Source organism: Salmo trutta, chromosome 24 (genome assembly GCF_901001165.1).
Source record: "Salmo trutta chromosome 24, fSalTru1.1, whole genome shotgun sequence".
Lineage (NCBI taxonomy): Eukaryota > Metazoa > Chordata > Actinopteri > Salmoniformes > Salmonidae > Salmo > Salmo trutta.
In genome coordinates this window covers 4,144,876-4,172,737 of record NC_042980.1, presented here as the reverse complement: position 1 = coordinate 4,172,737, position 27,862 = coordinate 4,144,876, and the positions used below count along the sequence as shown (strand labels likewise).

Below are 27,862 nucleotides of genomic sequence, written 5' to 3'. Positions count from 1 at the left end.
GAAAAAGTATTAATTCAAACGAGGAACAGGAAACCTCTATTGGATAGTTTTATTTAACTTTTTTTCAAATCTCTTCATGAAAACTAACAAACAGAAGGAAAGTGTCTTATTAACAAGAATGTGATTTTACTGTCATGTGCAAAAAATAGCTAAGGCATGTTACACATATCTATAGCATAACATACTGCAGTTCAGGCATCAGCTGAATCCAACAGTTCACAATTTGGTAGAAAACCGTGCAAACAGTTTAGAAAATGTAGACTTTCAACAGCATCAAACTCAGCACCTTTAATGTTATTTTGCCTCCTTTTCATCATGACATTTAAGTGGCAGAAGTTTTTGTTGATCATGCAACCTGACCAGGAAAAACTCTGGGCCCTAAATCCATGATGAATAATTATGTTCTTCTTGGCTCAAGTGTGAAATACTGCTTTATAAGACAGTTCACGTCACCTTATGTTTCCTAACACAAAAAGCTACTGTCTATGACAACTAGAAACACGATGTAAGAATTTTCATAAGTCACATTATACAAGGGAACAATTGACAAAGCATATTGTTGACAACCTAAACATTTTCCTCTCCGTCTCCTATCACACACTCAAACGCTGAAACACACACGCAAACACAATTATTTGCTTAATATATTCTAAAGGTTCTACATCCAACACTGCAAATACATTTTGAATATCTTAAATATAATTCTCACTACTTCATATAATTTATTTGTGATAAAATCTATAGACTTTCTTTGAAAAACATCCCAGTCAAATGGAATCACTAAAAAGGCTTATAAATATGATCTCACTTGATGAGGTATTCCTTAGTAGAGACAGACACACAAGGGAAGATTACATTACACAGATACATTTTAGCCCTGGACTAAAAAGCTTCTCCCTTGACCATGCTTTTTATTCCAGGACTATGCGTAATCTGTGTCCGGGAAACTGGCTTATAATGTGCTGCCTCAGGTACACTCTCATTAAAACAATGACACAATGTCTCATGTGGAATATACAAAATATAACTATAATATATGTATATATAACTGTTATCAGGCAGTGGTTTCTGAAATGAGTGAATGTACCAGACGTGTAAACACCACAGATGAAGTATCCTGTCATGAAACAACTGTACATATAGGGTAAAAAAAAAGCATAATGAATGGAGGTCATTACCCAAGGGTGACACAACATGGGAATAACACACAGGTAAGAAACAAACATCTTCCACTGGATATCATAAGGTGAATGCACCAAGTTGTAAGTCGCTCTGGATAAGAGCGTCTGCTAAATGACGTAAATGTAAATGTCTATAACTTCGGTCCCATCATGCTTAGAGAACATTCTCTTGTGATGTACAGTATACAACCAAATGGGAACACAATGAAAATGTTTCCATTATGTTCTGGGAATGTTTGATTTTTGTTACCCTCTTCCTCCTGTCGGGGCGGGCCAATCTTACAAGCCTTTCACATTATTTGCGCAAAGGTTTTGATGCAGAAGTGTCGGAAAGTTCAAATGATGTGACCTGTGAGTGCAGCTCCATCAACCCCAAAGCCGTGTTGTTTAGTAATGCACAAACCTACAATCTGGCAGCCCAATATGCATCAAGAATGTGAAAGGCCTATCAGAGCGACGGAGCGGACTACGGACTGGACTAATCTTCACTACTCTTTTCCGAGCCTGTTCCCATGGCGATGGCCTCATAGCAGTGATCTGCCGCAACGTGTTCTGGCGACTGGCCGCTGGGGAGCTCGTAACCTTTGCTCGCTGAGCCCATGCATTTGCGAGTGCCAGGTTGGTAGAGCTGCATGGCCGGTCGGTCCTGTATGGAGAGGAGGCAGGAACACGGGAGAGAAAAGCGACAATCTGGTTCACAACAATGCAAAATGGCTGCTAAACAATCAGTTGTTTTCCTGGACACACATTGAGCCTAGTTCTGGACAAAAAAAGCTATTTCAATGGAGATTCTACATTGAGAGCGCTTTTAATCCTGGACTAGGCTTAATCGTTGTCCGGGAAATCATCCCTAAGAGGGCTATTTACAGTAAGTGAATAATGTTCATCCTGACAGAGGACAGAAAATGAAACCTGTCTAATAGAAGTTTACTGTAAGATTTGTGCCTAGATCTACATTTTTATCGTTGAGAATGGGAGTGTCTATATTAATTTATGAATTAAACGACTTTGAGTAATTGAAAAGCTCTAAGTTCCATGTAAACTCAGCAAAAAAAGAAACGTCCTCACTGTCAACTGCATTTATTTTCAGCAAACTTAACATGTATAAATATTTGAATGAACATAACAAGATTCAACAACTGATACATAAACTGAACAAGTTCCACAGACATGTGACTAACAGAAATGGAATAATGTGTCCCTGAACGGGGGGGGGGTCAAAAATCAACAGTCAGTATCTGGTGTTTCCACTAGCTTCATTAAGTACTGCAGTGCAACTCCTCCTCATGGAATGCACCAGATTTGCCAGTACTTGATGTGAGATGTCACCCCACTCTTCCACCAAGGCACCTGCAAGTTCCCGGACATTTCTGGGGGGAATGGCCCTAGCCCTCACCGTCCGATCCAACAGGTCCCAGACATGCTCAATGGGATTGAGATCCGGGCTCTTCGCTGGCCACGGCAGAACACTGACATTCCTATCTCGCAGGAAATCACGCACAGAACGAGCAGTATGGCTGGTGGCATTGTCATTCTGGAGGGTCATGTCAGGATGAGCCTGCAGGAAGGGTACCACATGAGGGAGGAGGATGTCTTCCCTGTAACGCACAGCGTTGAGATTGCCTGCAATAACAACAAGCTCAGTCCGATGATGCTGTGACACACCGCCCAAGACCATGACGGACCCTGCACCTCCAAATCGATCCCGCTCCAGAGTACAGGTCTCGGTGTAACGCTCATTCCTTCGAAAATAAACGCGAATCCGACCACCACCCCTGGTGACACAAAACCGTGACTCGTCAGTGAAGAGCACTTTTTCCCAGTCCTGTCTGGTCCAGCGACAGTGGGTTTGCACCTGCCTTACAACAGGCCTACAAGCCCTCAGTCCAGCCTCTCTCAGCCTATTGCGGACAGTCAAAGCTAATGGAGGGATTGTGCATTCCTGGTGTAACTCGGGCAGTTGTTGTTGTTGCCATCCTGTACCTGTCCCGCAGGTGTGATGTTCGGTTGTACCAATACTGTGCAGGTGTTGTTACACAGTCTGCCACTGCGAAGACGATCAGCTGTCCGTCCTGTCTCCCTGTAGCGCTGTTTTAGGCGTCTCACAGTACGGACATTGCAATTTATTGCCCTAGCCACATCTGCAGTCCTCATGCCTCCTTGCAGCATGCCTAACGCACGTTCACGCAGATGATCAGGGACCCTGGGCATCTTTCTTTTGGCATTTTTCAGAGTCAGTAGAAAGGCCTCTTTAGTGTACTAAGTTTTCATAACTGTGACCTTAATTGCCTACCGTCTGTAAGCTGTTAGTGTCTTAATGAACATGCACCTGTGGAAAGGTCATTAATTGTTTATGGTTCATTGAACAAGCATGAGAAAGTGTTTAAACCATTAACAATGAAGATCTGTGAAGTTATTTGGATTTTTACAAATTATCTTTTTAAGACATCCCTTTTTCAGGACCCTGTCTTTTTTTGCTGAGTTTATTATTATTATTATTATTATTATTATTATTATTATTATTATTATTATTATTATTATTATTATTATTATTATTATGGGTTCAGCACCCAAGCTGGTGAAATCCTATTGTATTTGTTGCCGTTGATTATTACGGGTTCAAGCAGTGAAGCTGGTGAAACCATTTTTGTATTTCTTCTCGTCATTATTATTATTATACCAATTCTGCAAATTTGGCGAAAAAAAACAACAAATTCCCGTGAGATAAGGCCTAGAAAGAAAGAAAGTTGCATGATGGTAAATGGCCATGGGCCACTCCCGCTGATGCAATGCCATTAGCCACATGGTGATGCTGCAACAAGCGATTGAAAATGCAACCTTTAAAAGGTCACGCCCTTCACTCCATAATTTGGTACATAGGTCCCTCTCCTCACAAGGAACACATTTTCCTCATGAACCTGTAAGGTCCACCATAATGGATTTTCTGCCATTTAGAATTTTGTGAAAAACACTTAAATGACATCTACTCGGAACCACTGGACCGATCTACACTAAATGTAATATATAGCATCTATGGATCAAGGTCTCTCAACACAATATGTTCCAGGTTAACATCTCAAACAACATGGCCAATAAACATTCATGTTCTAAACACTGTCAAGACTCAAAATATGCAAGCACACTGAGAGCGACCACACGGTGGTGCTATAATGGGCACGTTTATCTCTCGATCTGTTTGACTCAGTGATAATATTTGGCATAAATGCTCAGGGATATGAATCTAGCTAACCTGTAAAGTATGGTTCAGTTTGGCAGCATGGTCATTTTTTGCTCCAAATTACATCAAAAGCATATTGTTAGATGTTGATATGTTAGATGCTGTACACGCAGATGCCCCAACCCCCGGCCCCCACCTATCAGACCTGGGTTTAAAAAGTATTTGGTCTTTCTTTATGGGCTTTTAATTGAGCTTGCCTGGCGCAATAAATTACTCCCAAAAGTGCAACCCCCCCCCCTCATCCCACATGTAGAAAGCCTAGCTGTAGCTGTACCTTGGTAGTGGAAGCTGGTAGTGGAAAGGATAGCTGACTGTACCTTGTTTGGCAGAGCCCCTCCTATCTGGTGTGGCCCCTCTGACTGGGACGTCCCTCTGTCCTGATGGGCTAACACAGACTGAGAGACACGAGCCTGGATCAATAGGAGTAACGTGTAGATATGTAATGTTCTTATGTGTAGTGCATATGTACTGTAATTTTCACTGTTTCCAACACGATGTAGGATGACAGTACATACGATCATCTTATGCTGTAAATCATCTCGTGCACAATAAAGTTGTATTGAAATAAAAATGTCTCCACTGCACTGTAACAGTATAACACTGTCTTCACAGCTGACGAAACACAGACTTGGGTATACATGCTGCATGACAAACAGCTGGAAATGTGTTCAGTGGTTCCTCCTTTAAAAGTCGCATCATACTGTGGCACACTTTGTGTGCTGCCACAGCATTCTGTGGCATGTCATTTAATTCTCAGCCATTTTTTCTGTTACTGCAAGTTATTGCTAGTTTGACCACCAGAGGGCATCTTTGAGAAGCATTTGATAGTATTCCGTATTGGCATTACCAGAGATTTTAAAACCTTTCCTGTAATAACATAGAATATGGGATTAATTTGATTAATATTATGGTGTTTCTATTCAGAGAAAAACGAAACCCTCAGGGTTTCCGTTAGGATGGAAAATACGGCGATGTACAACATGATGGTTGGGAGTAGGCTACAGGATTGGAGGATTCTAAATTGTTTGCCTTCATTTTACAACTTTGTTCCAATATTTCTGTAAATAAGTTATATTTATTCTCATAGTAATTCATTATGGATCCATAACTAAATCAACATCTGCATTTTGAAAGAGTCCCATGTTAACTACAGTATGTATTGTAGACTGCACAGTAGCCTAATAAACAAACACATTTCGTTAATAAAATAATTATAAAAAAACTCTTTCAAAATGCAGATGTTGATTTAGTTATGGATCCATAACGAATTACTAAGGGGAAAAAATATCACTGATTTACAGAAATATTGGAACAAAGTTGTAACCACAGCGGCTATGTATTCTGTGCCCACTCGTGGTATCTCTCTTCGGTTACACATCCTTGGAATAGCAGAAAAGCATTATGGCGGCCCTTGCTGTGCCTGGTGAGCAGTTGGTCAAGGTCTGTTGTCAGAAGAGTTGTCAGACGAATCCGCCACGTAATATATGTTGACTCTGCCTGTCAGAGGTCACAGGTGTGCCTGGCATGGATTATATATATATTATTTTTTTTTTAAATTGTCAGAACATTAACCATGTGTGTTTGCTTGTTTTGTAGTTGACCCAATGATTCGTCTGACAAACAAAGAACTTTGCGTCCTGCAGGCCCAGGCATGGATCAAAGCTGGCAAGACATTCAATAATGTCATCTTCACAGACGAATCAACCGTGGCCCTTGAGCAATTTGCTCAAAAATGCTACAGAAAAAGGAAGAAGATCAAGAAGATTAACGAAAGCATAAAGATGTTGATGAAGAAATGCTGTTTTGAGTAAGAAATGTAACACTTTCGTGTACTTAAGCATCAAATACATTGCAAGTTGAGGGACTTTCACAACAGTAGTCGGGCTATAAAAAAGTCTATTGTCCTGCTAATACGAAACATTTGCATGATGGGCTACATTCTTTATTGTAACCACAATGTCATACATAATTTGTATCTACCTTTTCAATTACTTTTAGAGTTTGGGAATTACAAATGTGCGCTTTATTTTTAGTTACATTGTTTCTGTTCGAACGTGCAGAGTTTTTCTTTTGATGATTGTTCTATGTAGTATGCTACATTTTTGACCAGTTGCAATTGTAAGTAGGCCTAATAAAGCCTATAACTGGCTGAGGTAGGCTAAGTTATTTTATATAGGTCTAGGCTCCAAAGAAATAGACTCCAATTAAGCCCTCTTGTTGTTTGGCACTCGCACATCTGAGCTATCTTTTTTGCAGGTGCATGGCAACAGCCGGATAAGATGAGGAAAAAGAAGAAGGAACCCGCACACTGCCTTTGATCGTATCACTGATCTTTAATGAGCTTTACGTATCGGCCTCACAGCCTTCGTCAGAGCTTTTATGAGTTTTTTTTTAAATTAGCACCCTTATGTAGACCTAGCCACACCACATCATAAATATTCAAATAAAGTGTGTACATAAAACGTATTAAACACGTCTGTAAAACCACAATGAGGACATCGACCTACCAAGCAAGTTTTCATAAATCATTGGGTCCAGTGTAAGTAAAACGTCAGAGTAATCTGAAATAGGGGCATAATTCATGTTGAAATTTACAACATAACATACATAGGCATTGCATAATTAAGACCTTTAGGAAATAATGTCTGGAGGGTAAAAATCCAAAAACATTCTGGCTGATTTTCTTTTGTGGCTGGCAGTTGGCATGGACCAATTTATCGTGTAAATATAACATGCCAGTGTTTCTTGACCGCATCTCCCACTTTTCGCGTGTTCAAAGTATATGTAGTTGTGAACATTAGTGTTCTTTAGCGGGTATTTTTTGTAGCAGTTCATTGACGTGGTTTCCCCAATGCCAAATTAAGAGTTTCATACACATTGTGGAGAATAGCCTCCTCTTAGAAACCTTTTGCGCATCTCCGCTGCTTTTTCTAGATAGTCCTGAAAATGTAAACCCCCCAACAACTTGAGCTTGGTTTGAAACACCCTCCTCCCTAGCTCGGCTATTAGACAATTCTTTAGTAAAAGGTTGAATAGTCTATTGTTCAGCTAATAGGCCATCCTGCTATGCTTGTGAAAAACTAATAATAATAATAATACTACTTTTCCCTTTCCAAGTTAAAGATTCCAATTGACAGTGTTTTTAGCCACAATCAGCCCCAACCCCAATTAATACATTTGGGCACAGTCGATAGCGTGCTGGTCTTCGGGCTAGAATGTTGAGGGTTCGAAACCTGCAACAAATTATTCCTGTATGTACACCGTAAAAAGTATTGTTGCAAGGTTGGATTCTTTTGGACTTTAAGTATTTTTAAGTAAAAAAAAAGGTTGTTTTACATTCTTGTGATATGTTGTTTTTTACGATATAACCACGATATGATTGGTCATATAAAAACCTTGGGACCCAAATGCATAATGAGTGCTCTAACTACCCCTTGTGGTGGTCTGGAGCAATGAAGCCGTGACGCTGGGTACCTCTAAGTCCCGCGGTGTAAGCGCACAACTTTTAAAGGAGGAATCACTGTACGGTGGTGTCGTGTCTTCGGCTATGCCGGATTAAGTGATATGACATGCTATTCTATAAAATCATTTCTCTGTAATTAATATTACCTGATTAAGCTAAATCAGGTAAATGTAATTAACTAGAAAGTCGGGGCACCACGAAAGAATGTTTATAGAGCTGTTATCTTCCGAATAAACTCTTGAAGACCTAGTAATCTTTTACATCAGTAGCAGTCAATATATTCAGTCTCATCTGAAAGTTGTACATTTTTGGTTATCTTCACGAACCCTGGCTAACAAGTTGAATCAGCAATACAAAATTTGGTTTAATTATTTATTTACTAAATACCTAAATAAAATCACACAAAATGACATCTACACAGAATGGATCATACATTGATTACAAATTATGTCATAAAGGAAAACGTCCCGAGCGGACGGAACAGATATTACAGCTGGTTACACAAAGAGAGGGGGGTTGGGTTTTGAATGAAAGAGCGGGAAGACTGAGTAGCAAAGGGAGAAGCTATGCTATCGTAAATACAGAATCTTATGCATTCTAAATAACCGCCCATTTGGAAAAAGAAAATGCAAGGAATATTTACTCTGAGCTGCGCTTCAATAGGTTGGTCGTAGATGGAATGCCGGTTTGCCCAGCAGGGATCTCTTGTCCTCTGAAGAATGTCTCTGGTAGTAAACTGGATACGTTGTAGTATCGTTGTGTGTGTTAGCCTGGATACGTCGTCCGTCCTTTCCTAGCCCACGTTTACAGCGGCTGCTGCTAACTCAACGGCTAGGAGGTATCACTTCTGGAGTGAATAATAGTTCAAAGTTCATACCAAGTTGCCATACTTTTAAGCTCGTGCTATATTCTGGCTGGTATAGTCGAAATTCATCCTTTAGGCGTGTCGATCGTCACCTTCACATTGAACACGATACTAATTTCGTTACGTTATTATCTGAGCCCTTTTAACGTAGGAACAGAAAGTTGCATTTTCGTCAACGGGTTTATATAGTGGTGAAAGAAGGACATGTTTCATAGTTTACAACCAGTCTGTTCACTTGGGCGGGGCCTCTGAGTGAGCAGTGTTTCTCTATGACAAACCGTTCTCTCATTTAAGAAGCTAAAATTACATTTCATCTTCTCACAAATAGTTTCATATTTAAACATTTAAATTGCACAACAATTCCATGTGAATCTGATAACTAGAATGTGTCGACTTCCCAAGACACAGTTTATGTCATCCTGTCATTAGTAGTAATGTCTCAGACAACAACTGATCTGAGATCATATTCATTAAGTACCAATGCATGTTTTCAACTGGTTGGATTACCGTTTCCCACCTTTCGATGTTACCAGACTCTCTATGTTACAAAGGCTTTACAAGAGTCAACTCTATAAAGTAGAGAGAGAGAAAAGGGGAAAGGTATTTATGGGGGTCATAAACCTCCCCCAACAGGCCAACATCATGACAGTGGGGTTATATCGAAAAAAACAGAACATATCACAAGAACGTAAAAAAACCTTTGTTAACTTAAAAATACTTAAAAGTCCAAACGAATCCAACCTTGCAACAATACTTTTTACAGTGTACGTACAGGAATAGGGGCACTGTAATGTAAAACGTAACCTACTGTACATTACCAATGTTCTTTCAATAAAAATGAACCACAAAAAAAAAAAACCTACCCCAACACCAGACCCTCTCTTGCGCACCTTGTCGCTCACCTTGTTCCGGGTGCGGTCCTTCCTGCTAGCGCCAATGCCCTCCCTGTCCTCCTTACCCACCTTGTCGCCCGTACTGGGGCAGTAGGAGTAGGAGCCATGGTGGTGGCCATCTTTCTTGGCCCGGTCCTGGCAGTAGCCTTTGCCCCACTTGGTCTCCTCCTTGCGCCGTATGAACTTGTCAAACTCATAGTGGTGGCGCTGTCGTTTCCTCTCCTCGTCTCTTCCTCTGTGGTCTTTGTCTCTCTGCCTGCGGCCATGTTCTCCCTTATCGCTATCTATCTGACCCCTAGTTGCAGGAAAGGGAAGAACAGTTAGAATGGTTATCACACTGGAGGGTTGTGGTATCAGTTTAAGACCTTGGCCCTGAATAGAAACATTTGTTTTGTAAAAGGTAAGGTTGTAGGTGGGTCATGGCCAAAGTTGGCATCCCACTGTGATAAGGAAGTTTCGCTCAAAGTAAAAAGGCCCTTTCTCACCAAGTCTGTGATTCAGACGAAAAAAGAATTATACGAGCATGTCTTGTTTTTTTTTAATCTGTATTGTTGTCTATCACTTGTTTTCTTTGGTGCAATTAAATAAAAAAAGAACAATAAAACAAAAGTATTGTCCTGCTGCGATCCGTCAATTATTTATTCAGAACTGGATAGATTTTTGCTTTCAACTATGGGGAAAAACAGACAGTTGGCTTAGATTGTTGACAATATGTAAACTATATTTAATCTCCAAATGTTTATGGAAAACATAAATATATTTGCACAATGAGCACTTGTCTCTCAAATAGATCGTTACAGTTGTTGGTTAGCTAGCTAGCGAATTTTAGCCATATTACCAATGACGTGAAATCAGTCAAAACAAGACATGGTGTCAAGAACAAGATAAAACTAGCTGAAATGAGCCACCATTGATTCCCGACATGGCAGACCTTGTCATTTTTGCTAGCTATCTGACTGTTCAGAATCATAACAAAGCATGGCTTCCGGCCACATTGATGCGCGCAAATCATTTGCGTGAACTTGTCAGCCAACCTAAGCTGAAATTGTTATCTGGGACACTGACAGGTCTGTGGGGTTCGTTCTGTGAATGAATACATTTCCCTGCCTTTTTTTTTACATTAACATTGCATCAGTGCAGCAATGTATCAATAGCCAATGTGATCACATCACACTAGCTACACGTTCCTCTCGCCATTCAAACTTCCCTGCCAGTTCATTGCCAATGCTGTAGCCAAGAGGATCAATCTATGCTTGTCTCCTCGAATAGGCCTAGGCTTGAAATAAGTTTCAAACTATATTGCTGTTCATTGTCAATATAGGTTGCTCATTCAAGCGCTAGAGAGAGGGGGAAGAGAAAGTCGAGTTGCCAGCAGAGATGCATGAATTGCGTATGAAGGGAATAATAAGTTAGACAGAGAGATGTGTAACATGCTGACCACACCGCTCACGTCGCAAAATAAATGTACACATACATGTTATTCAATCATTGCACCCACACCGCTCGCTGACATGGCCAGGCGCTAAAATAGAAATGGGTTATATTTGTGACGCTCAACGTGCTGCAAGTCCGGCGTCTCCCATCTCCTCATTGGTTTTTAGGAGCATATACCCACGTGGGTGATTGAAGGATGAACTTAGGTGCACACTCCAGTAGGTTGCTGTAAAGTTGGTTGCCAACTGCCATATAAAGTAAAATAAGCCGTAAGGAAGGAGGAGAGGTGACGAGAAACAAATACGTTTTACCGTTTCATCTGTGGATTAATTGTCGGAGTTGAGGACCTTGTGGATTTCAGGTAAAATAACAACCCAATGTTTATATAGGGGTTGGGTTAAATGCGGAAGACACATTTCAGTTGAATACATTAATACCAGGACAAATTAGCTAGCAACAGCAAGTAAATATTTAATGATTTTTGACCTGTCCCCAAATAAATATAATTGGTTCAGAGTTTGTTTTGATATTTCAACCTGTGTGTCCTGATCGCTTCTGGTGTGGGTGAACAAAATCAACGTGTCCAGTTTGGTCAGCATGTAAGTTAGACATTAATTTAATGCTTACTTACAGGCCCTTCCCAACAATTCAGAGAGAAAATAGAGAGAAAAAAAAGAGAAAATAAAGTAATAATACACAATGAGTAATGATAACTTGGCGCATATATATATATATATATATATACATATATACATATACACATATACATATACATACATACATACATACATACATAGCATCAGTACCGAGTCTATGTGCAAGAGCATAATAATATATTAATGAATCATTCGTATAGCATATATTTCTTTTTTTAATAGACCTACTAAAGTGAATCTGGGCGATCACCTGTTCTATAAGCAAAGACAGACAAAATCCGTCGGAGTTTAACCTAATCAATAAGTGGTTGCACAGATTTAGATAAAGCACTCAAGTTAAAAAGAAGTGTCAAAATAACCACACATTGCTTTAAAAAATGGCTAATCATTAGGCTATGGAAAGGTTGCGTGCATGTGTTTTTATTTTCTAATGGTTGTCAATTTTATCTTCATACAGCCTATATCACCGCTGTCTCTACATCTCCCACTTAAAACTTTCCTCATCAATTTTAATGATAGGCTTCATTGATTGAGCACTATTCTATAATGTAGACTAGTTTTTGATATCCAACAGAAATTATTTGGTTAATGGAGACATTTGATTTGCTTGTGTCTGAGTGAGATGCTCTGCAGGAGGCTTTGATTGGTGGTTCCTTTTAGGTGGGTGGGTGGGTGTGCGTGCGTGTAGGCTATGAGTTCATTCATTCTTTATCTCCATTCAGATTATTTTATTAAACTGACCTAGCCTGTCTGGACTTCATCTCTTTAATCAGATAGAAAGAAAACTGTAGGCAGCAAGCATCATGGTCAGCATACTGTATGTGTGAGGAATGATGACACGTTTCCTCTCTTATTAAAATGTGCCACTGAATGAAACGTAGCCAATAATATCATATTTAGTCATGATCCATCCTAAGCCTATCCTAAAATTTTCAGTCGCATATTGTTTTTCCAGTAGTGTATTATTTTTCTCATTACTGCATCCTCTCTAACTACTATGAACAGCATATTGCTACTGAGAATGACCACAGCAGCGTTGGTGATATTATACGAATTGTTTGGGAAAAGTGGAAGGAAATATGCATCAGATTTTGTGTGAATGGTTTTAGTGCGTCAAAATCTGAATCTGTATTTTTGGTAAATTCGGATGAAAAGATTGCAATGCAGTTGTTGAGAAAAGGGCTTAAGGCATAGAAAACATCCCACCACTAGCTACCTCCAATTTTGGTTTGTCATAACCGAGAAAAACAAAGCATCGGAGACTAGAAAAAAATATATATTTAAAAAAAATCTACATGAATAGTGCACTTAAAAAGGTACTTACTTGTCCTTGGCTTCCTTGAACTTCATTTGTCCACTAGGTTTGTCCCACTTGGCCCTCTCCGTATCCCCACTGTCTCCTTTGTCCTTGAGCCTGTCAGAGTCCATGTCATCGTCCCGGTCACTCTTCTTTAGGAGCTGAGGCAAGCCCAAAACACACTTAATACCCAAAAACTACTAACAGTTATTAGCAAAACACAGTCACTAACTACCTATTCTTTCATCAAAGCCTTAAATGGCCAGTTGCTACATACATTTTTTGACTTATAATTTATAATTGATTCTTGAAGAATCCCTTAAAAATGCCTAATGAGATTAATTCAACTCTCCTACACAATCAGAACCCAAACTGCAGTTGAAGTCAGAACTTTACATACACCTTAGCCAAATACATTTAAACTCAGTTTTTCACAATTCCTGACATTTAATCCTAGTAAAAAGTCCTTGTTTTACGTCAGTTACTATCACCACTTTATTTTAATAATGTGAGATGTCAGAATAGTAGAGAGAATTATTTATTTCAGCTATTATTTCTTTCATCACATTCCCAGTGGGTCAGAAGTTTACATACACTTAATTAGAATTTGGTAGCATTGCCTTTAAATTGTTTAACTTGGGTCAGACGTTTCAGGCAGCCTTCCACAAGCTTCCCACAATAAGTTGGGTGAATTTTGGCCCATTCCTCCTGACAGAGCTGGTGTAACTGAGTCAGGTTTATAGGCCTCCTTGCTCGCACACACTTTTTCAGTTCTGCCAACAAATTTTCTATAGGATTGAGGTTAGGGTTTTGTGATGGCCACTCCAATACCTTGACTTTGTTGTCAATATGCCATTTTGCCACAACTTTGGAAGTATGCTTGGGGTCATTGTTCATTTGGAAAACCCATTTGCGACCAAGCTTTAACTTCCTGACTGATGTCTTGAGATGCTGCTTCAATATATCCACATAATTTTCCTCCCTCATGATGCCATCTATTTCGTGAAGTGCACCAGTCCCTCCTGCAGCAAAGCACTCCCACAACATGATGCGGCCACCCCCGTGCTTCATGGTTGGGATGGTGTTCTTTGGCTTGAAAGCCTCCCCCTCTTTCTTCCAAACATAACGATGGTCATTATGGCCAAACAGTTCTATTTTTGTTTCATCAGACCAGAGGACAATTCTCCAAAAAGTATGATCTTTGTCCCCATGTGCAGATGCAAACCGTAGTCTGTCTTTTTTTATGGCGGTTTTGGAGCAGTGGCTTCTTCCTTGCTGAGCGGCCTTTCAGGTTTTGTCGATTTAGGACTCGTTTTACTGTGGATATAGATACTTTGTACCTGTTTCCTCCAGCATCTTCACAAGGTCCTTTGCTGTTGTTTTGGGATTGATTTGCACTTTTTGCACCAAAGTACGTTCATCTCTAGGAGACAACTCGTCTCCTTCCTGAGCGGTATGACAGCTGCGTGGTCCCATGGTGTTTATACTTGCGTACTATTGTTTGTACAGATGAACGTGGTACCTTCAGGCATTTGGAAATTGCTCCCAAGGATGAACCAGACTTGTGGACGTCTACAATTTTTTTTCTGAGGTCTGGGCTGATTTCTTTTGATTTTCCCATGATGTCAAGCAAAGAGGCATTGAGTTTGAAGGTAGGCCTTGAAATACATCCAAAGGTACACCTCCAATTGACTCAATTAGCTTATCAGAAGCTTCTAAAGCCATGACATAATTTTCTGGAATTTTCCAAGCTGTTTAAAGGCACAGTCAACTTAGTATATGTAAACTTCTAACCCACTGGAATTGTGATACAGTGAATTTATAAGTGAAATAATCTGTCTGTAAACAATTGTTGGAAAAATTGGTAGATGTCCTAATTTGTGGAGTGGTTGAAGAACAAGATTCAATGACTCCAACCTAAGTGTATGTAAACTTCCGATTTCAACTGTATATGTTTGTTTTACTCCAATGTTTGTAAACAAAGTAAATGTACACAAACCCTATATAGCCTCAAAATATGGCTAAAACTCAAATTTTGGTCATCCTTAGCACTATGAATTTGAGAGTGATTTCATTTCTCCAGCCCCATCCCTCAGTTGTTTACCTAAACGGGCTGGGAGGGCGATTTGTTATTATTTTTCCTGCTGATTCCAGCTTTAACTCTGGGTCCCAAGTTTACTAACTAATACTTAAGACTAACAAAACTCAGCACACAAAGGGCTTCCTAAACGCTTGAATTTAGTGAATGTGCATATACTACTCAAAATGTTCTTTGATTTGAACTTAGTTTCAACAGAACCAGTGACCACCTTTATCTTGATCTCCTTCTCCGACAGCTTCTTCAGTTTATCCGCCTCCTTGCGTTTGCGTCTCTCCTCTTCCCTCCGCTTCCTTTTCTCCTCCTCCCTCTGGCGTTTCTTCTCCATCTCCCTGCGTCGACGCTCCTCTCTCTTTTCCTCTCTTATCCTCTGCAGAAAAATGGCATCTCATAGTGAGAGTTAATCTACAGTGGTTCCTAAATTAAAAGTTGAGTTTATGCTGTAGAGCACTGAGGTAGATGGTGGCACTTTGCATCACCGCAAGGGGGAGCTAGAACACGGATTATGCTTTTGGGTTCGGAGTAAAGCGCTGGTACCAAGGTGCTAATGTGTCTCTCTTCTCACTGAATGATGTGCATTGATGAATGGGTGATAGAAACTGATAATTGCCTCTTGAATTCACAATTGAATTTGAATAAACTGAATGATGAGGATGAAGAAAAAGAGGGTGATTGCATTTAGGGTGGCAGGGAGCCTAGTGGTTAGAGCGTTGGGTCAGTAACTGAAAGGTTGCTGGATCAAATCCCGAGCTGACAAGGTAAAAATCTGTAGTTCTGCCCCTGAACAAGGCAGTTAACCCACAGCTCCCTGGTAGGCAGTTAAATAAAGGTTAAATAGAAATGTATAAGAATTCCTCTTCCTCTGTCCCACGTGCACACCCAGAAAAAGATACCTATTTTTTTGTTTCTACTTTGTCAGAAGAAGCTGTAAGTGGACTGTAGCCTATTACTTACTATAACTGTTGTTACACTGTAATGCTTTTATTGTAAGACCAACAAAAACGTAATGTTATATTCCATTATAGTCTTAAAATATGTGTTGCTGTGTTGACTGAAAATACGTGAGTGATGACTCCTAAATTAATAAATTGATGGTGCAGCCATATAGCCTCGGCTACTAAGCATGGGTAAATAAAACTCAAAACATGCTATTCTGTTATTTTGAAATACATTGTCATAGTATCATATCAATAGACCCTTGACGCCGAGTTAATTTCTATTTTTAGGGACTTGTATCAAACAGGTGAACAATCTTTTTTTTTTACTATTTGGAACAGTGTAAACACAACAAATAAAACATTCTTTATAAATTATTTTTGTATCTGTTCTAAGATTAAAAACATTTGCATTTATTCTTGAATGCAATTCCTTTAGCCAACATGTTGCAGTTTATTTATAGTTTACTTAGTCAAGGCTCCCTTTGATTTGATGAATTAAGGTCACTAATTAGTAAAGAATTCCCCTCAACTGGTTGTCTAGGTCTTAATTGAAAGGAAAAACCCAAAACCAGCAGACACTAGGTCCTCCATGGAATGAGTTTAACACCCCTGATCTACAGTATTTGTTCATCAACATCTTAATGTCAATAAAATAATGATAAAAAAGTATGTTTTAAAATGCAAAAGTTTATTTCAACTGCATTTGAACTAAGTTTGAGTTGCACTTCCACTCCATGACCATGGGTAAAACGTTGCTGAGATGATCAATGTATTTACTGCATTGTTGTATTGTAAGTTTCTCGAGCCAAAACGTCTTCTCGAGCCAAAACGCTTGTAGGCTTGGTAGAATTATGGATGAATGTTTTCAGTTGATAAAAAAATATACACTGCTCAAAAAAATAAAACACTGAAACAACACATCCTAGGTCTGAATGAAAGAAATAATCTTATTAAATACTTTCTTCTTTACATAGTTGAATGTGCTGACAACAAAATCACACAAAAATAATCAATGGAAATCCAATTTATCAACCCATGGAGGTCTGGATTTGGAGTCACACTCAAAATTAAAGTGGAAAACCACACTACAGGCTGATCCAACTTTGATGTAATGTCCTTAAAACAAGTCAAAATGAGGCTCAGTAGTGTGTGTGGCCTCCACGTGCCTGTATGACCTCCCTATAACACCTGGGCATGCTCCTGATGAGGTGGCGGATGGTCTCCTGAGGGATCTCCTCCCAGACCTGGACTAAAGCATCCGCCAACTCCTGGACAGTCTGTGGTGCAACGTGGCGTTGGTGGATGGAGCGAGACATGATGTCCCAGATGTGCTCAATTGGATTCAGGTCTGGGGAACGGGCGGGCCAGTCCATAGCATTAATGCCTTCCTCTTGCAGGAACTGCTGACACACTCCAGCCACATGAGGTCTAGCATTAGGAGGAACCCAGGGCCAACCGCACCATCATATGGTCTCACAAGGGGTCTGAGGATCTCATCTCGGTACCTAATGGCAGTCAGGCTACCTCTGGCGAGCACATGGAGGGCTGTGCGCCCCCCAAAGAAATGCCACCCCACACCATGACTGACCCACCGCCAAACCGGTCATGCTGGAGGATGTTGCAGGCAGCAGAACGTTCTCCACTGCGTCTCCAGACTCTGTCACGTCTGTCACGTGCTCAGTGTGAACCTGCTTTCATCTGTGAAGAGCACAGGGCGCCAGTGGCGAATTTGCCAATCTTGGTGTTCTCTGGCAAATGCCAAACGTCCTGCACGGTGTTGGGCTGTAAGCACAACCCCCACCTGTGGACGTCAGGCCCTCATACCACCCTCATGGAGTCTGTTTCTAACCGTTTGAGCAGACACATGCACATTTGTGGCCTGCTGGAGGTCATTTTGCAGGGCTCTGGCAGTGCTCCTCCTGCTCCTCCTTGCACAAAGGCGGAGGTAGCGGTCCTGCTGCTGGGTTGTTGCCCTCCTACGTCCTCCTCCACATCTCCTGATGTACTGGCCTGTCTCCTGGTAGCGCCTCCATGCTCTGGACACTACGCTGACAGACACAGCAAACCTTCTTGCCACAGCTCGCATTGATGTGCCATCCTGGATGAGCTGCACTACCTGAGCCACTTGTGTGGGTTGTAGACAACGTCTCATGCTACCACTAGAGTGAAAGCACCGCCAGCATTCAAAAGTGACCAAAACATCAGCCAGGAAGCATAGGAACTGAGAAGTGGTCTGTGGTCACCACTTGCTGAACCACTCCTTTATTGGGGGTGTCTTGCTTATTGCCTATAATTTCCACCTGTTGTCTATTCCATTTGCACAACAGCATGTGAAATTTATTGTCAATCAGTATTGCTTCCTAAGTGGACAGTTTGATTTCACAGAAGTGTGATTGACTTGGAGTTACATTGTGTTGTTTAAGTGTTCCCTTTATTTTTTTGAGCAGTGTATATATATATTAGATATACTGTAGGCCTATCCAGCTGTAGGTGACACTTTGCACTTTGGAACCACACAATTACCAGGTGAAGAGTAGGCTGTTTGCTGTGGCCTCTTTGAAGCGATAGAGGAAATCAACAACATCCTTCTTTCACAATAGCTGTTATCTGCAGTTTTGTGCTGGGAACTGTCCCACTCCGTGATCAATAGCTCCCTCTCCACAAGCACCCACTCTTTGTTTATATAATGGGCTGTAAGGCACAAGTATCCTTTTTTTTTCTTCTTCTTTTCTCGCTCAACTCCAGGACCACCCACCAACTGATTTTTGGGCTGACGAGACAGTTCTTTATTTTTATTCATGGTAATTCACTACGAAGCTGTATTTTTGCAAGACTCTATAGTGCGAGAGGAGAGACTCTCGGACAGAAACATTCACACCACCAATAACTCGGCAAGGTGTTAAAACCCCAATTTGTGCCACAGTTTAGGCTACCGTTAAATGCTGCGGTCAGTCATCTGAGCGAGGATAGGAGCGAGCGAAGTGTGCCTATTGATTTTGACCTTCTGAATGAATAGGTTTATGGAATGTTACCGAATAGATAACAACAATAGAAATAAACATCTGGTGGCATCTCGATTTACAGAATATCCCTCCCTCATTTACACAACAAATATACTAAAGTATCCTAATTAGCGGGAGAGATAGGAGCATCTTCTTGTCACACAGTGCTGAAGTTTATAATGGCTGTCAGTCAAAACCCATACAGTGCTGTGAATAGGAGAACCGGCTACAACTAAAATTTTCGTAAATAAAGGCCAGGATATAATGGAACGAGTCACATTTGAATAGAAACAATGAGATTTCGGCCTATAACCATCCAAATATTTCATACAATATTCTGTCCATATCGGGACTCAGCTTGCTTGATCTTCCTTTTTTTCTTCCTATAGGTCTACAATGAAATATATAATTCAATTTTAATCATGAAGTGTATTCCCAAATTGCATGTCATGGTGATCTAAAAAGGAGCATTAACGGCAAACACTGTAAAAGGCGCTGCAGGTCAATCTGACGTCTGCATTGGCCACACAGCATTTACTGTGATGTGGCCTCCGCAGAAGTCAGAGCAAACATACTTTTGGAATTTATTAGGCTCCCCATTAGCCGCTGCAAAAGCATCAGCTACTCTTCCTGAGGTCCACATGAAACATAACATAATACATAGTACAGGACATTATTAATTGTCAAGGAAGTGAGTTTGTACAGGACCTCCCGCCCTCACCTACCGTCAACCAATTATGTCAATGCGGAGCTATATAGAGCCCTCTGTAATGTTACAAAATTTGAGAGGTGCCCAGCGATGTGGTACGGAGCTCAATTTGGCCTCTCTATGACTCCAGAGACTCCGTAATTGCGTCATACCATCCATACGGCGCCTGCGACCACATTTTCGGATCAAGCATGAATTGGCTTTACCGTGGTATGACGCAACTTTTAATTGAGGAAGCACTGTATATAAACACATTATTTTTCACTGTTACATTGCTCTTACCTGCTTCTCAAGTTTCTTATTCTTGATGTACTCCAGAAGAGGTGTTGTTCTTTTGGCTGAAATTAAATCACATAAAATGCAAAGTCAGATTGATTGAATGCCTGACTTATTAGTTGACTGATTGATCCTAGTACCTATGAGTTCCCTTGTCTTGGCCTCTATCTCTCCCAGCAGGGTTTCAGGGTTGGCCATGGACTTCTCCTCATCACAGGAGTAGTTCTCCAGAAACCGACAGTACTCTGGGTCTGCGGGGGGAGAAGGATTAGGATGAGTCAAGAAGAGGGATGAGGTCCATCACTCACACTGTTACCAAGGATGTAGTGGTAAAGAAAAAGGGGGGTAAAATATAGGGTTAAAGCTTCAGATGACAGGCGGTAATGTTGTCATAGCTAAATAGGTGTGTATCTCTATTCAGAAAATAGAAAGGTTATCTGCATTTGTGTGCGTTTATCCTTCACTACATCCCAGATTTTTTTTATTTTATATTTGTGTTATTTATCAGGTGCTGAATAAATGCTTAAAGTACAATGAGGGGGCTGAAAACCCATATACTAGAAATGTAAAGGGTAGCATGGGTTCCAGTCTGTGTTTGCCAGTCCCAACATGTTTTGACATTAAATGCAGAAACAATCAGGCATCCAGGCTATATGTCTGGATAGTTTCTAAAGAGACACAGGTCCAGCACCCACCTTCTTCAATGCTTCCAGCTTTGGCATCTTTCTTTTTGAGTTTCTTCTTGGATACTTTCTGAAAGGGCGCAAACTCTACCACAGCTGGGTACTCCTGGCCTGAGCAAATATTGACATGGAAACAGATCATCATTAGACAACACCTGACACAATGATTAAACCATTACCATGGCATCTGGGGTTGTGACACCCTCCTGTCTCATGACAGATTAGAGCCTACACACACACAGGCAATAAAGCACCACAAAAAAAAACAAGAAGCATCACAAGAAAACACTGAACGTTGACCATTGAGGATGTGTTTTATTGTATTATATATATCCAGCAGCACTATACTTCGACCCACTGTTTACAGTGCCTTCGGAAAGTATTCAGACCGCTTGACCTTTTCCACATTTTGTTAGGTTACAGCCTTATTCTAAAATTGATAAAATTGTTTTTTTCCCCCCACTCTCAATCTACACACAAAACCCCATAATGACAAAGCAAAACCAGGTTTAGAAATGTTTGCCAATTTGTAAAACAACAAAAAACTGAAATATCACATTTACATAAGTATTCAGACCCTTTTACTCAGCACTTTGTTGAAGCACCTTTGGCAGTGATTACAGCCTTGAGTCTTCTTGGGTATGACACTACAAGCTTGGCACACCTGTATTTGGAGAGTTTCTCCCATTCTTCTCTGCAGAACCTCTCAAGCTCTGTCAGGTTGGATGGGGAGTGTTGCTGCACAGCTATTTTCAGGTCTCTCCAGAGATGTTCGATCGGGTTCAAGTCCGGGCTCTGGCTGGGCCACTCAAGGACATTCAGAGACTTGTCCCGAAGCCACTCCTGCGTTGTCTTGGCTGTGTACTTAGGGTTGTTGTCCTGTTGGAAGGTGAACCTTCGCCCCCAGACTGATGACATGAGCGCTCGAGCAGGTTTTCATCAAGGATCTCTGTACTTTGCTCTGTTCATCTTTGCCTCGATCCTGACTTGTCTCCCTGTCCCTGCCGCTGAAAAACATCCCCACAGCATGGTGCTGCCACCGCCATGCTTCACCATAGGGATGGTGCCAGGTTTCCTCCAGATGTGATGCTTGGCATTCAGGCCAAAGAGTTCAAGCTTGGTTTCATCAGACCAGAGAATCTTGTTTCTCATGGTCTGAGAGTCTTTAGGTGCTTTTTGGAAAACTCCAAGTGGGCTGTCATGTGCCATTTACTGAGGAGTGGCTTCCGTCTGGCCACTCTACGATAAAGGCCAGATTTGTGGAGTGCTGCAGAGGTGGCTGTCCTTCTGGAAGGTTCTCGCATCTCCACAGATGAACTCTAGAGCTCTGTCAGAGTGACCATCGGGTTCTTGTACACCTCCCTGACCAAGGCCTTTCTCCCCCGATTGCTCAGTTTGGGGCAGCCAGTTCTGGCAGTTCCAAACTTCTTTCTTTTAAGAATGTTGGAGGCCACTGTGTTCTTGGGAACTTTCAATGCTGCAGAAATGTTTTGGTACCCTTTCTCAGATCTGTGCCTCGACACAATCCTATCTTGGAGCTCTACAAACAATTACTTCAACCTCATAGCTTGGTTTTTTCTCTGACATGCAAAACATGTCCAATCAATTGAATTTACCACAGGTGGAGTCCAATAAAGTCTTAGAAACATCTAAAGGATGATCAATGGAAACAGGATTGACCTGAGCTCAATTTCGAGTCTTACAGCAAATGGTCTGAATACTTATGTAAATAAGGTATGTTTTTTATTTTACATACATTAGCAAAACATTCTAAAAACCTGTTTTCACTTTGTCATTATGGGTTATTGTGCGTAGATTGCTGAGGAATTGTTTTTGTTTAATACATTTTAGAATACGGCTGTAAACATAACAAAATGTGAAAAAGTCAAGGGTTCTGAATACTTTCTGAAGGCACCATACTTCTACCCACAGGACTATCTGCTCAAAAACATTGTGTAAACACTAACTACTAAGCACTAACACATTGGTAATAGGACATATTTAGGATAGGTTTCCCTGACACAGATTAAGCCTAGTCCTGCACTAAAAAGCAAGATCGATGGAGAATCTCCAGAATAGGAAGAAGAGTGGCAGGCCCCGATGCACAACTGAGCAAGAGGACAAGTACATTAGAGTGTCTAGTTTGAGACACAGACGCCTCACAAGTCCTCAACTGGCAGCTTCATTAAATAGTACCCACAAAAAACACCAGTCTCAATGTCAACAGTAAAGAGGCGTCTCCGGGATGCTGGCCTTCTAGGCAGAGTTCCTCTGTCCAGTGTCTGTGTTCTTTTGCCCATCTTAACCTTTTCTTTTTATTGGTCAGTCTGAGATATGGCTTTTTCTTTGCAACTCTGCCTAGAAGGCCAGCATCCCGGAGTCGCCATTTCTCAGAACAAGAATAGAATGATGAGTTTCAATAGAAAGTTCTTAGTTCCTGGACATTTTGAGCCTGTAATCGAACCCACAAGTGCTGATGCTCCAGATACTCAACTAGTCTAAAGAAGGCCAGTTTTATTGCTTCTTTAAATCAGGACAACATTTTTCAGCAGTGCTAACATATTTGCATAAGGGTTTTCTAATAATCAATTAGCCTGTTAAAAATTATAAACTTGGATTAGCTAACACAACATGCCATTGGAACACAGGAGTGATGGTTGCTGATAATGGGCCTCTGTACGCCTATGTAGATATTCCATTAAAAATCAGCCGTTTCCAGCTACAATAGTCATTTACAACATTAATAACAATGTCTACACTGTATTTCTGATCAATTTGTTGTCATTTTAATGGACAAAAATGTTTTGCTTTTCTTTCAAAAACAAAGACATTTCTAAGTGACCCCAAACTTTTGAACGGTAGTGTACATAAAAAATATACCTTTGTTATCAATGAAAACATAGCCATCAAAGCGGTCTCTGAAGAGCAGGATGTCCTCTGGGTTTTTGAAGTTGATGTAAGCTCTGGAGAACAAGTGTGGGTAGAGGCTGCATGGAATTAACAGGTTGTTTTAGAAAGCCATTCTATCAAGAGCAGCATATCTAAAATGTGGAGTTAAAAGGTTGATGACATATTCTCTGATACACTCTGATTTCAGGTGGTAACCTAATGATTAGATTGCTGTGCTAGTTTTATAGCTTTGTTTTGGCAAGATCATTTACAATTCATCTACTCAGGCTGAATCGGCCTTAACAGCAAAGGTGGTATGGACTTTACAAACCGAGGTTTGGTGAAGCCAATTGTTTAATATTTGTGGGTAATGTCAATTACATGATGTTGGCATCACACGATGCAGATCTGAGAAAAACACTGATCTGTGCAGGCACCCTGTCCCAACACATGGAGTAGCCTACTAAATATACACCTTTGATCTGCAGGGAAGAACTCAAAGTAGTCAAAGGATGGAAGAGGACTGAGCTGTTCTTCAAGCTGGTCCTTGGATAGGTTGGGTGGAAGTCGCCTTATTACTACCTGGAACCAAGAAGGACATACATGCACAAACACAAAATAGTGGGTTGAAATTACACTAGAATTGGCAAGACACCTAAGACTCCTAATCATTGAATTCGTACTGTGTGTCTTGGTTGTTTGATTACATAATGACGATGTTTTCATATCTAGTTATAGACAACTTCCATTGCCTTGACAGGTAGACCTAAATATTGTCTACAATACAAGCATGTGCTTGTTTACAGGTGGGTATTTTTGTTCATTGAATTGAGCAATGTGTTGTAAGCATTCTTTGGGCCACCTCATCAACATAGCATAAGCTACAGTAGCGTTACATGCATACGATAGTACAGCAAACAGACATATTACTTTGTTCAAACATAGGCCTATAACATCAGATACACCATATATACACAAAAGTATATGGACACCTCTTCAAATTAGTGGAATCGGCTATTTCAGCCACACTCGTTGCTGACAGGTGGATAAAATCAAGCACACTGCCATGCAATCGCCATAGACAAACATTGGCAGGATTATGGCCTTACTAAAGAGCTCGGTGACTTTCAACGTGGCACTGTCATCAGATGGCACCTTTCCAGTAAATCAGTTAGTCAAATTTCTGCCCTGGAAACTGGAAATGACTTCTATGGTTTGGCAGATACCAGGAGAACTCTACCTGCCCAAACACATAGTGCCAACTGTAAAGTCTGGTGGAGGAGGAAAAATGGTCTGGGGCTGTATTACATCGTTGGGCTAGGCCCCTTACTTTGAGTTACATTCTAGATGATTCTGTGCTTCCAACTTTGTGGCAACAGTTTTGGGAAGGCCCTTTCCTGGTTCAGCATGACAATGTCCCCCATGCACAAAGTGAGGTCCTTACAGAAACGGTGTATCGAGATCGGTGAGGAAGAACTTGACTGGCCTGCACAGAGCCCTGACCTCAACCCCATCAAATACTTTTGTGATTAACTGGTAAGCCGACTGCGAGCCAGGCCTAATCGCCCAACATCAGTGCCCGACTTCACTAATGTTCTTGTGGCTAAATGGAAGCAAGTCCCCGCAGCAATGTTCCAACATCTAGTGGAAAGCCTTCCCAGAAGAGTGGAGGCTGTTATAGCAGCAAAGGGGAGGAACAACTCGATTTTGGAATGAACTGTTCAACAGCAGGTGTCAACATACACTACATGACCAAAAGTATGTTGTTGTTGACATATATTGCATGCGCCTAATGCAGATCGTTAGAAAATTTGGTAGGAGCATGGCGATGCAGTACAGATAGCTCAAGTTTGCCTCTGCGTGCCTTCCGGAGGCTCCGTAAATGCGTCACACCCTCCATAAGGAGAACCGACAACATTTTCGGATCAAGCATAAATTGTATCTTAGCATACCTCTCGCGTTCGCTGCCTGTGGTGCCGATTATGTTGCCTCGTCCATATCTGCGGCCGACTGCAATAACAAACACGCCATCACAGCGCTCTGCCTACCTTAGTAAATACCTCCTTCTTCTCTTCTTTCTGCTTCGAGTTGACAAAGACGGCGTCATGTTCCCTCGGAATATCTCTAAATTGTATCTCGACGACACTTCTCTCCCTGCCTCCGGGCATTTGGTCCTTTTCAGACCTCATCTCTCTCCATCTCTCTTCCTCTCCAGTGGAAGTCACGTTGTCCCCTCGCGAGAGTTCTAAACTAAGTACCGCGATTCTTGTGTCGCTGTGTTGTTCATGTCGTGCGCTCTTCACATTTATCAGTTTGAGAAAATATCTATTAAAAAATACGTTGTTAATATACAATAAGTGCGACTTCGATTTTTTTTTAACATTTAACTAGTCAAGTCAGTTAAGAACAAATTCTTATTTACAATGACGGTCTAGGAACAGTGGGTTAACGACAGTATTTTACCTTGTCAGCTCAGGAATTCGATCAAGCAACCTTTCGGGTTACTGGCCCAACGCTCTAACCACTAGGCTTCCTGCCTTGACATAATTAGTGGAAGTTGAACTTTGTTGCACACATATCGACAAAAATGTTTACATGATGAAAAAGTTTGACTGCAGAATTTATTACTCAGCATTGATGAAAAACACTGTCTGTATGATCAAGGCGTTTAGCCTCATCACACCTACAGCTCATGCGTACACCAGAAGTACATTTATTTTCAGTGGAACGTTTGCCTTGCAGCATTGCACTGCAGGGGCAGTGTGTTGGATTTATCAAACGTATGCCTCGATCACACAGATAGTGTTGGCGCAAAATGGTATGCAGCATAATCTGGATGTGTGTGCAACAAAAATTCAACATTCATCTTCTGCTACCATTTCTATCAAGCTGTCTACGCATAGTCAATCTATTCATACAGTTTGACGCATACATTCGATAAATCCAATGTACAGTTTAAGTCAGAAGTTTACATACACATTATTCAAATACATTTAAACTCAGTTTTTCACAATTCCTGACATTTAATCCTTGTAAATATTCCTTGTCTTAGGTCAGTTAGGATCACCACTTTATTTTAAGAATGTGAAATGTCCAAATAAGTCCAAATAATAATGATTTATTTCAGCTTTTATTTCTTTCATCACATTCCCAGTGGGTCAGAAGTTTACATACACTCAATTAGTATTTGATAGTATTGCCTTTAAATGTTTTAACTTGGGTCAAATGTTTTGGGTAGCCGTCCACAAGCTTCCCACAATAAGTTGGGTAAATTTTGGCCCATTCCTCCTGACAGAGCTGGTGTAACTGAGTCAGGTTTGTAGGCCTCCTTGCTTGCACACTCTTTTTCAGTTCTGCCCACACATTTTCAATAGGATTGAGATCAGGGCTTTGTGATGGCCACTCCAATACCTTGATTTTGTTGTCCTTAGGCCATTTTGCCACAACTTTGGAAGTATGCTTTTGTACTTGTTTCCTCCAGCATCTTCACAAGGTCCTTTGCTGTTGTTCTAGGACTGATTTGCACTTTTTGCACCAAAGTACATTAATCTCTAGGAGACAGAACACGTCTCCTTCCTGAGCGGTACGACGGCTGTGTGGTCCCATGGTGTTTATACTTGCGTACTATTGTTTGTACAGATGAACGTGGTACCTTCAGGTGTTTGGAAATTGCTTCCAAGGATGAACCAGACTTGTGGAAGTCTAAAAAAAATTTTCTGAGGTCTTGACTGATTTCTTTTGATTTTCCCATGATGTCAAGCAAAGAGGCACTGAGTTTGAAGGAAGGCCTTGAAATACATCCACAGGTACACCTCCAATTGACTCAAATTATGTCAATTAGCTTATCAGAAGCTTCTAAAGCCATTACATAATTTTCTGGAATTTTCCAAGCTGTTTAAAGGCACAGTCAACTTAGTGCTGGCCATAGAGAGGGGTTTTTTGTTCTTTATTTTGGTTAGGCCAGGGTGTTACATTGGGTGGGCGTTCTGTTCGTTTTCTAGGTTTTTTGTATTTCTTTGTTTTGGGCCGTGTGTGTGTGTGTGTGTGTGTGTGTGTGTGTGTGTGGCTCCCAATCAGGCACAGCTGAAGTTTGTTGTTGCTGATTGGGAGTCACACATAAGGAGCATGTTTTTCCTTTGGGTTTTGTGGGTAATTGTTTCTGTTGAGTGTTTTGCACCTGACAGGACTGTTTGGCTGTCAGTTTTCTTGTTTTTGTATAGTGTTCAATTAAAATCATGAT

At 40.9% G+C, this 27,862-nt stretch overlaps 1 protein-coding gene across 7 annotated transcripts; it reads right to left on the bottom strand.

Annotated features, from left to right (window-relative positions):
- Window positions 1-34: 34 nt before the first annotated feature.
- Window positions 35-25,889, bottom strand: LOC115160606 (regulator of nonsense transcripts 3A). 7 transcript variants are annotated; one of them, XM_029710808.1, is made up of 11 exons: window positions 25,671-25,888; window positions 24,098-24,204; window positions 23,614-23,720; window positions 20,746-20,844; window positions 20,191-20,301; window positions 20,057-20,112; window positions 15,337-15,495; window positions 13,055-13,188; window positions 9,650-9,935; window positions 4,737-4,814; window positions 35-1,827 (listed from the first exon to the last, which is right to left on the bottom strand). In XM_029710808.1, exons 1-11 carry the CDS (start codon window positions 25,809-25,811, stop codon window positions 1,660-1,662), a joined length of 1,446 nt encoding a protein of 481 aa, XP_029566668.1. In that variant the 5' UTR covers window positions 25,812-25,888; the 3' UTR covers window positions 35-1,659. The 7 variants fall into 7 exon arrangements, with proteins under 7 accessions (XP_029566668.1, XP_029566662.1, XP_029566663.1 ...); XM_029710802.1 differs by having other exon boundaries at window positions 9,710-9,935; window positions 25,671-25,887; XM_029710805.1 differs by lacking the exons at window positions 35-1,827; window positions 4,737-4,814 and adding exons at window positions 5,963-6,154; window positions 6,927-6,980 and having other exon boundaries at window positions 9,710-9,935; window positions 25,671-25,887.
- Window positions 25,890-27,862: the final 1,973 nt, after the last annotated feature.